We start from the raw sequence: 14,354 nt of genomic DNA, 5'->3' as shown, positions 1-14,354 counted from the left end.
AATGCTGGTTTTGCAAAGGAGGTTTAGCTTCAACAGCTGCAGTTTAAAAGCGAAATGCAGGGGGAGGGATGGGACTGGGCGAAGGAGGGAGGACAGGGAGGCAGGGAGAGCGGGGGGGGCCCAGACCTGCTGCTAATCCCGCGGCCGGGGCGGAGGAGCCGCTGTCATGCCGCGGTCCCTGCCCGGGCAGGCGGCGGGAGCGGCCGGGCACGCCCGGGGGCACGGAAAGGCTACGGGCGAGTTTCTGCAAAGTTTGACCCCGTTGCCTTTTTGATGCTGAAACGGCGACCGGAGCGGGAACCCCCCCGCACCCCCCTGCTCCACCGGCGAGGCTGAGACCCGGGGCCGGCGCCGTCCCCGTATGCATGAATGTATTGCGAGAGAGGAAGCTTGCGGCAGCCGGGAGGCGGAGGCACCGATCCTGCTCCTCTCACGTCCCCGGGCATCTAGCAAAGAGGCGAAGGGAGGGGAAAAAAAAAAAAAAAAAAAAAAGCGCGAGAGAAGGAGCCTCCCCCCCCCCCCCGCGCCGCACCTCGCCCCCGCGCAGCGCAGGGGAGCCCGGCGCGGTGCGCGGCGGCGGCCGGGGCTGAGCGGCGCGGCCGGTGCTCGGCGCGGCTCCCGCCGCCGCGGGATGCTGTGACGCCCTGCAGGACCGCGGGGCCCACGCGTGTGCGGGGCAGCCCCGCCGGCCGCCCATGAGCCCCGCCGGTTGAGCCACAAGCCGGCTCGTCCGGGAGCAGCGGCGGCAGCAGCAGCAGCAGCGGGGAGGAGGAGGAAGGTCGGACACCCCTGCGGAGACCCGCTCGCCGAGGAGGAGGAGAAGGAGGAAGGGCAGCCGCGGGGCCGGCGCCCCCCGGGCCGGTGCGTGGCGGCGGGATGTCACGGGCGGCGATTCCGCGGCGCTGAGCGGGCGCGGAGCGGCGCGGCCCCGGGCGCGGAGCGGGGGAGGTTCGCCGCCGCCTCCCGCCCCGCTGCGCAGCCCCCGGAGCCCGCCTGCGTGACCAGGACCTCCGATTTGTTCTTTATGGTTTCGGCTATTTCTAAGGAAACAAACAAAAAAAAAATTAAAAGAAAAATTCCCAAAGCCCTGACATCGGTGACGGAGGAGCCTCCAAAATCGGAGATTTGGCTACTTTTTGCATTTTTTCACTCGTCGTTTCTTTCTGTTATTATTGTAATTTTGTGCGAAAGGAAGTTATGAACAACTGCAAGTCAGGAAGTGGAAATCCACACCGGTTGTGACAAGCTGGGGCTAAAAACTATTTCATTATTTATATAGATGTGTCTATCAACATTCTGCTTTTCATCCAAAGAATAAAGGGAAATACCGGCTAGTCCTATGTTTGACGGTGAATGACAGACTGCATCTGAAGAAAGGAAGGACTAAATATATCAGCTAAGAACACCACTGTTATTTATTGAACTCAAGAGACTTTTTTTTTTAACCCAAAGACTGCTTGAGCAAGAGATTTAATGGGTCATTAAAAGGAAAAAAAAAAAAAATCAAAGGCCCTTTTGCTTCTGAAATGCAGCTAACCTCAAAATAGGAGCAGTACTTGTAAGACAGATACTCAAATTAAGGCTTTACGTGTTGAATTTTCTATCCTATGGATATCAGTTTTGAGATTACAAACCCAGAAGATCTGTAATTGATCTAGCACCAGATAATTTCAATGCCTAATATTCCCCAGGATTGCTGGAGTACCCTAGGAGCTGCGTCGGACTGTACTCGGGGTATGCCATGGGCTGTATTCAGAGTATTAGCTGCAAATCCAAAGTTTTCCGGGAAAGTATTTCAGTGATTGAAGTCAAAGCCTCCATCGATCCCATTCCCACCAGCATCGACGAGTCCTCCAGCGTGGTCCTGCGCTACCGGACCCCTCACTTCCGAGCCTCTGCGCAAGTGTTGGTGCCCCCTATTTCCAAGAAGGAGACCTGGATCGTGGGCTGGATCCAGGCTTGCAGCCACATGGAATTTTACAATCACTACGGGGAACAGGGCATGTAAGTATTTCCTAGAGCGGGTGCGGGTATGTTTGCCTAGCGGGAAGAGCGAGAGGATCATGGCCTGGCTGGGAAATGCTGGATTAAGCTGAAAAATTAGAATCCAGTTGGTTTGATTTTAAACCCCAGCTCTTCTGAAACTTAACAGGACTTTCTCATATGTTTAAAATACAGGAGAGCTTGTGCCTGCCGTTTTAAAGGAGGGGATGTTCTCTTCTAATGGGAACATGCCCAAGCCCTAACCAAAACCCGCTTGTCCTGTTAGGAACTCAAAAGCAATACTATATGTCACAACAGCTTTTGAGCAGCATTAAAGATCCTGAAATCCCAGGTCAGCCCTGCCACGACAGGCACCCCTGTTTTGGTATGCCTTACATGAGGGTTTCTTCTGACCCCCAGCTCCTCTTTTTGCATCCCTCCCCATCCCATATGGGGTAAACCCATGCATTGACAAGCCCCGGGGATACCCGAGGGCTGACACTTGTGGCACGATGCTGTCTCCAGCATGCTGTTCTGCTGCTGCAGTGTGCCAGGGCTCTGAGCTTGGTAGCCCACCAGCTCTGGGAGCACCCCTTAACGTCACAGGAGGAATCCTGTGTGCTTTGCCCACGGTAGCAGGCAGCCCACAGGGAGAGAACAAGATGGATTTAACCCACTGGTAATTAAATCTTTTGCATCACCTTGGAGCAGGGTGAAAATGTCATGTTCCTCTCCTTTAGGCAATATAAGAGTGGGAATATATTTGTAAGGCGGGGGAATCTAGGGGCTGTTTGCGCACCAGAAACCCCGTGTTACCGGTCAGACAGTCATAGTGAGACAGGAATGAGTCAAATTAAAATGTCACCTCCCTACTGTGAAAAGTCATCTCTCCCCAGTCCCCCCCACCAGTTTGTTCACCAAACGTTGTTGCAGGCTTTGGCCCGTAGTTAAATCAGCAACAGCACCTGATCTCCAAACGCCTGCACAGAACAGCAATTCTGCAACTCACGGTGCTGGGCAGCGCCGTGTGCAGCCTCCTGGTGCAGCAGAATCTGTCCGTCCAGCCGCGGGGCCAAAACCTGAGCGCAGCGCTCGGTGCTGGCAGATGGTTTGGTGGCTGGAGGTGCTGATGCTGCCGGGGGGGGACAAGGGAGAAAGGATGGGAAGGTCAGATTTGAGCAACTCTCCTGTGTCCCCATCGGAAGCGCCCTGTGTCAGGGGGATGCTGGCTCAGCCCATCCAGGGTCATTCTGGGTGGCTTAAAAAATGGTGAATGAGGAGAGCTGAGGGAGGATGGGATCACGGAGTAGGGCTGGAGAGCAGGACAAACTCTGACTTAATGCAGTGCCCTCCTGAAGGCCTGAACATCTGCATGCACACCCTGGCCCTTCTTCCCTCCCTTCTGCCTGTAAGCCCAGATGAGGACACAGGTTCAGCATCTCACATGTAAAGTGAATACGCGTTGTAAGACGTGGACCAGAGTGAAGGGCACGCTGAGGAGCAGTCGTAAGTGACAGACTGTCCCCCCGCTTCTGTCCCCATGTCCCCTCTCTGCTCAAGCAGAAAGTGCCGTGAGAAGCGAACTCTGGCACCCGGCAGACACCAGGAGCGAGGCTCAGGGAGGGAGCAGAGCAGCTTATCTCGATTTGAAAAGTACTTAACAACAGGCCTGAAATCTGCAGGCTTTTTGGCTCCAACACCATCTTTAGCAAGGACAATTTGTTGCTCAGATGTTCCCAATTCCAGGCCTTTGGGATTTGCATGTGTAATTCTCAGGCTCATTTAGAAATCTTGTCTTTAGTGGGCAGCTGCAAAGGAAAATAGAGAAGTCCACTGTACAGAAATACAGCTCACATCCTCCGAAATAAAGAGGACTGGGCAGAGAGCTGTTCTGCCAGTGCTGCTGTGGGCTGCAAACCTCGACATGTCCGTATATTTCTCTGCACCTGAGTTTCTCTGTGTTTAAAAAGAGGATTTGGCACAGACTTCCCTGCTGGACTGCACTGAGACAAAAAAAAAGTTGTATCTATAAGCTAAGTGCTGTGAACAGGTAGCCAGAATCAAACATAGCAGCTGTGTAGGAAAGCTCTTAGCCAGAAAATCAGGGAAACAAAGGTTTTTCCCTAGGAGCTTCATTGACATTTAACTGATATAAAAAAAACTTACCCAAACATAAGGAGGAATTGGTCTGCTCCTCCACTCTCTTTCTGTAGACCCGTTGCCATCTGAAAGCTATAAATAAAGGCGTTTGGGAGAAAAGGCTTCTTTTAATGCCATTGAAACATGCTCTTGGAAGACCTTTACAGAGAGGGACAGGACACAAACCTATCTGAAAGGGTGGGCCAAGCCTATAGCTGGTTTAACTCAGCATAATCCCACTGACCTCCACGGAGCTGCACTGATTTATGCCAACAGAATATTTGTCCCAACTTTCCATGATGAAGAGAGACTGCTGCAACATACATATTTTTAATCACTGTGGTGACAGGCAAACAGAAAACTCCAAATAATAATAATTAAATAATCAGTCGGTCAACCAGAGCATTAATACTTAACAGCAGGTTTTGGATTAATTTTTCAATTTTATGCTCCGAAGTTGTTAGCTGGGTATAAGCTGGCCATTACGTTGAGGACAGAAACAGCTGAGAAATACTGGAGCAGATGGAGCTGTGCATAACGCTGCTATAGGGATGTTAGCTACAGAGGGGATCATTTAGACACACACTTTTAAAGTGGCACTGACAATTTTTGGGCTAAATGCAGTATTTTTAACTGCAAAGGAGAATAAAGCTCAGATAAACATGTAAATGCTGGCATTATTTTACGTGCAAGTCAGTAGATGCTGCTGAGAACATGGAAACCCCCAGTGTGAGGATGGGGATGTGCTCTCTGACCCCCACTCCGTGCAGAACTGGGGAAAACCCATATTCATCCCCGTGGCTGTGATTAGTGGTCCCTCCCTGAGCAGGGTTTTACCCGGTACCCTTAGGGAAGGGTGCTGCTATGCAGTGGGAGGCATCAGGATGAGGCCACAGAGCTCTCACCTGTACAGGAGCAGCTGGACCAGCTGGGATCTCCTGGGGTGGGTGCTGGTTTCTGCACCCAGTTGTGCAGCACCTGGTGGGACCCATGTCAGGGGCTGGGCAACGTCGGAATGGTGTTATCCAGCCTTGTTTCTTCATCTCCATGGAGATATGTGAGGAGCGGTGCAGATGGAGATATGCAAAAGAGAGAGAAAAATAAATCAGAGTTTCAATATGATCAGCCAAGGATCTGGAGAAGTTTCAGGTAGATATTTGTCCCCAGGAGGACCCGATGGGGCAGCTGGGCAGCATTACATCATCACTTTACGTTACTGGGCATCTTGCTCTTGCAAGATTAAATCTTCTGTGCCCTGCAGCAGAGACACAACGAACTCAAGAAATCGGCTTGTCAAGAGAATAAACCCCAGTCCCTGGGAGGGAAAACACAATCAAAAACAGATTCACCGAAGGAAAAAAGGTTACGCTTTCCATGGGAAGTGAAGGGAGGTCAGTTTGCCAGGGGAATTCACTGAGTTACCTCTTCAGGGGTTTGGAGGAGAAGGCTTCGCTGCCCTCACCCACGCTCCTTAGCCCTGTTAAAGGGTTTCCCCAGTCTGACTTGAGCCTGCTCAGCTAAACCTCCAGAAATTCATCCCTTTTTCCTAATGCCAGTTTTCTGCTAGTTTTACTCCCTGAACCAGTATGCATCAAGCCTCACTGCTGGTTCAAGAGATGAGGCAGGAATTTGCAGCTGGAGGATGGGTGGGAAGAGGGATGGCAGCAGTGTGGCTCCGACCGGCTCAGCTGGGAAACAACATCTTAAATTTCCTTCCTGTTCTTCACTGTAACCCTGGCTTGAATTGCTTGATGTGCTGGAGTAGGTGAGAGAGACGCTGTAAAGGACAATTTAAAATTAAGCAGCTTTGAATATCAAGTTTTTCTTTCAGCTGGTCACCAGCACAGGCGCAGCGGCAGAGGGAGGCAGGTCGGAGCAGGGATGTGAAGTACCTGAGATGGTTTTTTGCTGCACCCACACATTGTTCTGGCACCTGCAGCGAGCACAGTCTGCATCTGAGCAGGGTTTCTCTGATTTAGGGAGCCAGCGGAGAGGAAGGGTGTTGGAAAGCACAAGGTCGTGCAAGTCCATCTGGCCTGTGACTAATCAGGAGCTGCCTTTAAGGAACTGGGGCTGAGAATGGAATAGTGCCTGATGTCTGTCTGAAAAGGTTAACTGGAGGTAGCCGTGTCACTGCTGGAGGCTGCTGTGCTTGGAATTGGGATAAGCTGGTGCTTCGTTTCGTATGACAGAATAGGAAGAAACGTATCTGAATGAGAACTAGGAGGCTAAAACCTACATAGAGCTGCTTGGCTGTTAGCAGCAGGGCTACAGTTGTGCCACAAGAAATAGCTCCAAGTTCCCTTCTCCTGGTAGCGAGCAGATATTTGTTCAGAGAGGCTTGCCCCCAAGCAGCTCAAGGCTCTCGTGATGCCCATACTGACTCTGAAGGTTTCAGAAGTGGCAGAAACAAGCTTGTCAGTATGACAAGCCAGAATCTACTGATTTCCGAGCTGATCAGCTATAGGGAATCCAGGAAACCAGATAGGTTGCTTTCTTTTCATGCCTCTTCCCTGCTATTGTCAGCAAAGTGTTTACTGGGCACTTTGTGGTCTTTCCTTGGCTCGACACCGCCACAGAAAGATGCTGATGCAGCCAAAGATCGTTCCACAGCGTTCTTTCCAAAATCATCCGAAAGGGCAGCTGTTGGCGTATTATTTAACACGGACGGACTGTGCAGGGAAAGGCACCGACCTGGCCGGCACACGTTGCTGTAGCAGCAGGCAAGGGGCAACCACCGCCGGCAGCCGTCGTGCAACCTCTGCTTTCACTCCAGTCATGGGACCATCATAAGGCCTCATTTTTCTTCTAGTTACTAAGCTGCACAGATAGAGCATGATGGTTTTGAAACCCTGGGGTTAGCCACATACGCTAGAATTCAGCACAGCATGCTCTACAAAGAAACACAGGCCAGTTTCTTCCCCGTTCCTGCCCACGCCTTTTCGTAAGCGGGGTGCACTTCCGAGCCACCCCGAGGGTGGCCACGCTGCTCACGAACATGCTCAGCATCGTGGTGGGGTTTCTCAGGCTCTGCAGGCAGCATCCTGCCTTCAGCCACCTGCCCAGGCCCTGGCACAGTTCCACCTTTTTGCTCTCATTTGAACCCTGGGCAAATCCCAAGAAGGTCCTGCAATTGGGATTGGATATGTCTGGGGTTGGATATGTCTGCTGGGAACGAAGGTAGGGACGACAAAGCAGATCTTAGCTGACCTACAGTTTCTGAGCATCCTTTACCTGATTCTCCCGCCATTCGCCCACCAGCCTCTGATCTGAGTAGGCTGGAGCAGCCCCGGGGTGGGTTATCAGCCTCTTGTAGCATCTCTGGTCCCGGTTTGGCACCTCTGCACCCGCAGAGATGCTGTGGCTGCATCTTTGCACCACGCCTGTCACAGGGTGAACCTTCAGGAAATTGTCACATCTCATCCGGGGTGACAGCCAAGCTGAGTACGGGCCACTGCCTGAATGGAGAGTAATCCTAAACCTTCTGCCGAAAGGGAGAGAAAGAGCCTCCCGATGCTGTTGCAGAGCTGGGCTGTATGGCAGGGGGGAGGTGGGGGGCTGCAGAGCATGACCTCCACTCATCCGCCCACCGAGGGCTGAGTTCATCCAGCATCCCTGGGGCCTTTCCCTTCCCAGCTCTCTCTGAAGAGCATGGGGGGGACTCCGATTTAGGGAGAAAAGTGATTGACCATCTCTCCTGTGGCCGGGGGTCGTGGCAGGGATGCTCAGGGATCTCCTTTTGGCTGCCTTCGCTAAAAATGTTCTTCCAGGGAAAGGACTCCCTCTGCCTGCTGGCTGCGAGCTCGGGAGGGAGGACGGGAGGGCTGCTGCAGCCGCCGTGGCGTAGCTGACAGCAGCCCCCATAAATCTGCGGGGGGGAGACGTCGTGCTTGCATAACCCCCGGTCCTGCTGCTCCGAGCATCCCTGCATCCCCCGCAGCATCCCTGCACTTAACCTCCCGGCTCCCTGCCAGGCTGCCCGACCTGCGAACCAGCCACCTCCGGCATGGCGCAGCCCTTCACCTCACACCTGCCATGGCACAGCGGAGATTTTTTGCTAGGACCCCCCAGCTTGCATAAAAAAAGATAAATGAGATCTTTGAACTCCCCACGGTATCTTCTAGCTGCAGCCGGTCATGTACAGCCAACTGCTGAACGATCCGGTGGGTACAAACATGGAGGCGCTTCACGGTCATTAACTAATTAACCATCAGAACAGCCCTGTGAGACAGTCACATGGGTCCTGGCCAGTGGAGAGGAGCAGCTCACCCTAAAACACCCTGTGCCAGAGCCGGACGGGCCCCACGCGTGCCCCCCTGCCCCCCACTGCAGTCAAGGGCTATTTTAAGCCGCAGCGCTGGACGTTATTAATAAAGGCTTGGACAGTTACTCCGACAAGCCTCAGCGCGTCCCCTCTGTCCCCTTCCCGGGATAAACTGCGTGCCGTGGCGCAGCCCACAGCAGGGAGCCGCGGGGCGTGGGGGCCCAGTGCGCAGCCCCGTGTCCGGCCCCACGGTGGGGTCGGGTGGGAGCTGCCGCGCAGCCCCTTCTGCCCCTTGGGCAGCGGGGACGTCGTCTCCGGTTGGCGGGGAGGGCTGATTTGGAAGCAAGAGGTAGAAGGTAAATTAGAGCCATCGCTGCCAGCCTGGTTTTTAAAAGAATGTCCTTAAAATACCTGGCGTGCGCTGAGCACGTGGTTTATGGTTATGCCATCTCAGTGCTTTTACTCTGCAGATTTCTAACCCTTTTCTAACCGAGACGTTTGCAGTAGTTTGCTTCTATTGGCAAATCTGATCTTAAAAATTAAATTAAAAGTTAATAAAAAAAATCCAAGCTATGCATCAGCATTACAAGGTGACAGGGCACCATTTTCACTTACTTTCTTGCTGGAAAAACTGACCTTTCCATCAGTCTCCAGCACAGCACCCAGCGCACTGACAACCAGTGCCGGCAGTTTTACAAGCTGGCTGACCTCGGATTCTCTGGTTACTGTAATACCATCCCCAGCCCGGAGCCTGGTGTGCAGCCGTGGATCCGGGTCCTTCCTAGGGCTGGAGAAGGATGGGTTACCCTTCCAGGGCCAGGCGACAGCGGGGAGGGACAGCGGCTTATCTGGACAGAAAATGAGTGTTTGCAGGTTGGGACTGGAAAGAAAGAACAGAACAGGATAAAGGGAAGCTTGATGGTCCATTTGAGTCCTTGATCTTACTTCTGCTGCTTAGGTGGGCTCTCCTGTCACCTCGCCCCCAGGGCCAGCTCTGAGCCTGCCCATCCTCCTGCCAGCACGCAAGATTTTGTGCTATCAAGAGAAAGAAGCGCAGCCCCGAGCCCTGCTCTCAGCAGCAGGAGAGCTGAGATCCAGAACGTGGCACTGGAGTGAGTCCTTGTGTTCAGCCGTGCTCCAACAGCCAAGGAGCTGCGAGAGGAGACCTCCAACACTGGGTTTTCTCCAACACTGGAGCTTTCCTGAGCACCTACCCCTAGCAGCCCTACTTAAACACTGACATATTTTCAGCCACTCCAGGCAGCCCCCAGTCCCAGCAAGGAAAGCCCTGGCCCTGCCGGGTGACCATCCCTTGGTGGTGTTTAAGGTGGACACTTGGCAGACAGTTTTATTGGCAGGGGTGAGCTCTTGCGGCAGGATGGCGTGAAAGGCATAAATTCCAGTAAAAACTAAAGGGGGAATGTGTTCACAACTACTTCGTTTCCTTCCTTGAAGCCCAGCATGTTTCTAAACTAATTAATTAATGCATTTTCCATAATTTGTTGTTGATTATGACAGGTCAAGTTGGGAGCTTCCAGATCTACTGGACGGTAAAATCCAGGCCATCAGTGACTCAGATGGAGTGAACTATCCCTGGTACGGAAACACGACAGAAACCTGCACCATCGTGGGTCCCACAAAGAAGGAGTCCAAGTTCAACATCAGCATGAATGACAACTTTTACCCGAGCGTGACGTGGGCAGTGCCCGTCAGCGAGAGCAACGTGGCCAAACTCACAAGCATTCACCGGGATCAAAGCTTCACCACCTGGCTGGTCGCAACCAACACGGCCACCAACGAAATGGTGACCTTGCAGACTATCAAATGGCGCATGAGGCTGGGCATTGAGGTGAATCCCAGCAGACCCCTGGGGCACCGTGCCAAGCTGCAGGAGCCCTCTGCTCAAGAGCAGCCCCAGGTCCTTACCAAGAATGAGCCAATACCACCCAGTGCCCTTGTCAAACCCAATGCCAATGATGCTCAGGTACTCATGTGGAGGCCAAAGGATGGACCACCACTTGTGGTGATACCTCCAAAACACCGATAATACAAACCTGGCGTCCTGGCACCAAAAGGGAGAAAAAAAAAAACAAAAACCAACAAAGCAAAACAATCACTTAGGTATTAGAGTACACACGTATAATCTGAGCAAAATCAAAATGCACTTTTTATTCATTCAACAAATGCAACCATTCTACCTTCTCCCATTGGGACGGATTTCACTGTGCTAAAGCTAAAGAGGAGACCTTGGACCGGGGTCTGTCTCGTCACTGGATTCCTAAGGGAAGAATCTAACACTGATGTCTACCCGTATAGCTTTTTTTTTTCCCCTTCCCTACTTTAGTTACTCTTTGAACTTCAGTCTCATTAGCTTGTCCAGACTGCCCAGAACAATAAGAACATTTTATTTGGGATTTTAAGATATTTTTTTTTCTTTTTGGTTGAGAACAAAACAAGTTCCTGGAGCAAAAAGTTGACTATTTAAGATAAGGATTTTTTTTTTTTTTTAAAAGCTGTAAGGTTCTGAGTTGCAAATCCAAGTCATGCGGCCTTATGTAGACTTTGCTTTGCATTGCCAAACTTTTGCCTTAAAGCTATGTTTGAAAAACAACAAAAACACCACCAGGCAGAATGTCCTTTCTACAGAATTTTTGGGAGGCAGTTTTGGAACAAGGAATAGATTGTCAGTATGTCACAGGCTGATGGATGAAAAGGGCATGAAATTGGAAGAAGCATGATGAAAAGAAAATCTTCCTGGTTTTAAAACCTGGAACAAGAAAGCGTGGAAATAATCTCAGTTTCAAAGCAATGCAAATAACAAACCTGCTGTACGATGGCTCTTGAGTGGGACCTACTAGGCCATCTCCCTGCTTTGCAGAAGGGGTAGCAAGGATGCTTGCCCTGCTTACACTTGGTGATGATCTCAGTCTGCTGTTAGCGTGGTAAGATGGGATAACGTCACAGCTGAAATCATGGCCCTGGGAGTCAACATAAATTGAGGGGAGGGGGACACATCCCACTGGGTTTGTCTTCAGGACACGCAGATGTTTGCCCAGCTACCCCACGGTCTCACCTTCTCGTGGCGAAAGAGCCATCCGCACACGCAGTGGCTCTTGTTGGGTGAAGCTCTGTTGCCTTGTTTTCCCACGAAATCCAAATGATGGTGCTGTGAGAAGAGCAGGATATGAAAAGGATCCTTCTGAAGTCATTGGAGATGCATGGGTGTAAGCAAGGGCAGATTGTGTCTACCCAGCAATATCCATAATTCAGGAACAGCCACGTCTGAAAATAACAGGCGCCCATTCCTAGCAAACATTAGAAGCAAAAGCTATGAAAAACTCTGCTTCCTGTGACAACAAATCACGTTGGGGTTAGTGGATAATTTTCTTCCAGATTCTTCCATGGTCTCCACGACTGTCAGGAATGGGGTACAGACAGGACCACGATGCTGCACTTGTCCAGTTATGGCACAAACATCTGTGTAGCAAAGGGTAACGCATGAGAAGGTGCAAGTGGGGCAACACCCGAATCTTGGGTGTAGATCCTCCAGTAAGTAAGGTGCATTTGGAGCAGGAGGTGGAACCCATAGGTTTTAGTAAGGACCAGATGGCTTCAGAGATAACCAGCTGCACTTCTGCAGAGGAAGGCAGCACAGAGGAGCTGTTTGAAGGGGGAAGGGGGGGGACGGGACATGGTTTGCAGGCAGAGGAAGTTCTGCAGCGGGGGTGGCATCTGGAGGACAGGGCACAGGATGGGGAGCAGAGGATCTCCTCTCTTGCTCCAGCACATGGCCTGAGGCAGATCACTTCCCCTTCCCTCTGCAGCTCCTTCCCCTAAATAACGTTTCTTCCTCTTTGTAACAACCTGCCTGAAGAGCTCGGACTGCAGAGGGCTCAGCATGCCGGACAGATGCCTGGCCCTGCTGAGCTGGGCTGAGCAGGTCTCACCACCACACATGCTGCTCAAAAGGCTCTCCCCTCGGAGAGGCACCGATTAGCTGCTATCGCCGTCTTCATCCTCCACATAGGACATTACCAGCAAGAAATTCTCCTTCCTCACTACTCCAAAGCCTCACAGTCTACTTCGGCAACAGGTTCGACATCACCACCTGCCTGGGGAACGCATGCCCAGAAGATATGTGCCCCTCCGCCCCTGTGACAGTCTCAAACCAGCAAACAAGGATCCTGGGTCCCTGCAACCATATCCCCGATTCCAGGGGAGCCCACCCTCCTCCATGCACCACTTTTCGGAGATGCTCAGCCACGGAGCTGCTCTCTCTGATGGGGAGATCTTTGCAGTAGGAAGTCAGCGTTACAAGAAGCTTGCAAACGAACAGGCTGGATCAACCCCAAATCCACGAGCCAAAGGTTGCCTAAATCTAGGCTTTAGGACTATAACGGATGAAGCTAGGGAGACTTTGATTTGCACAGTCACTCTCTGTATTAAACTCCATTTTCTTACATGGATTCAAATCCCAACTACAGCTCTACTGGCACAGCCCTGTGGGACTCGCCTGTATTTTCTCCTAGGCAATACATGCAGAAGAGGACAACACGTGAGCTGCGAGTGAACAGCAGATAACGCTCGCTTAGGCGCGCTTCTGCGCAGTCCCGCGGGTGGAAGCAGAAGGGGTATTTTTGTCTGGTATTCACTTTGTCTCCAGGTGCTGAGTACTTACAGTTCTCACTGATGTCAGTGTGGGTCGAAGAAATCGGACCCAGTTGTCTTAATTAGCTGCATGAAGGAATTCCAAGGAAAGATTTCTTCTCGGTCACCAAAAAACACATTCAGGGAACACCTATATCCTTTTCCACTTAGCTTTGTGTTGGACTTAGTCTCCCAGTGCATTAAGTAAATCTGGTTCCTCCTTCTCCCTCGACCTGGTGAACTGGATGCATCCATGCAATTCGATAGTAACCTCCTGGCTAACTCGTCCTGTTGCACTGAACAGACCCAGCTGAGCAGTAAATATGAAATTCAAATTTCACGTTGGGGTCGGCTTTGCATGGACTTCTCCCTTCCCAAAGAATGCCTTTATCCCATGCCTGGGTTGAAACGTGCCCCTCCCCCCCCCCCCTTCACATCACCAGACGTGGCACAGAAAAGTGATGCCGCCTCTTTTGAGATTTCACGCGTTGTGATTAAAAGCGATGTTTTCCCAATGCTGCTTTATTGTAAAACCGATGGGGACAGACTGAATATAAAAGGAAGGGTGCTGGAAGTAACAGGTGCTATAGACATCGCTATCGATATGGTGGGTTAACGGACGTAGGGTTAGAATGGGGATTGACAGGGTCCCAAGGGGACTTAAACGTCTGGGGCCCCAGGGCACCCCGCACCAAGTGAGGTGGTAAATCAGCAGAGGTGCATAAAGCTCCTTCTCCGGCAGCTTTTTGCAGAACCAGGAAGATACGGGGGGGAAGGTGAACGGGGCACCAACATGGGATGCTGATGTACATGAGTTTGCCTCTGCCTCACCTCTCTCATCAACGATGCTCAGCTGTGTATGGCCCCAGATCACCACAGGAGCTGAGAGCGTACCCTGACCGTCCCTGTCCAAATCCTGGAGCGGTCCAGGGTGGGAAGCGGCAAGGCGAGCCCTGGCCGAGACCCTCACCTGCACCCTCTCTCCTGGGCAGCAGCGGGGCAGGGGCTGGCAGACACTGGCGAGCATGGCCAACACACCGAGCAGCGCCATGGGCCGTTCGGTTCTTGTCTCCTACCCTCGACACCAAGACAAGTGTGGGGAGAGAGGGACGGCCCCGCAGAGAGTCCATAAGGATACGGAGCAGCGTTGGGGAGGGGTAGAGCTGTTGAGCCGGCGCGGCGCGAAGCAAGGCTGGGTCTGGCAGCGGAGGGCGAGGCGAGGGCTGCCCGTCCCTCCTGCCCTGGCTCCTGGCACAGCAATAAGAATTGTCCTTGGGCTTGCAGAGATACTGTGAAAACAAAAACTAAGATGTACTGAGTC

The 14,354-nt window shown here is 52.1% G+C and overlaps 1 protein-coding gene across 1 annotated transcript; it reads left to right on the top strand.

Annotated features, from left to right (window-relative positions):
* The first annotated feature begins 1,063 nt into the window (after positions 1-1,063).
* FAM78A (family with sequence similarity 78 member A) lies at positions 1,064-13,635 on the top strand. The gene is made up of 2 exons (XM_009978832.2): positions 1,064-2,004; positions 9,905-13,635. Exons 1-2 carry the CDS (start codon positions 1,742-1,744, stop codon positions 10,431-10,433), a joined length of 792 nt encoding a protein of 263 aa, XP_009977134.2. The 5' UTR covers positions 1,064-1,741; the 3' UTR covers positions 10,434-13,635.
* The last annotated feature ends 719 nt before the right edge of the window (positions 13,636-14,354 follow it).

Source organism: Tauraco erythrolophus, chromosome 22, assembly GCF_009769465.1.
Source record: "Tauraco erythrolophus isolate bTauEry1 chromosome 22, bTauEry1.pri, whole genome shotgun sequence".
NCBI lineage: Eukaryota > Metazoa > Chordata > Aves > Musophagiformes > Musophagidae > Tauraco > Tauraco erythrolophus.
The sequence above is the reverse complement of the archived record's forward strand: the minus strand, read 5'-3'. Positions and strand labels throughout refer to the sequence as shown.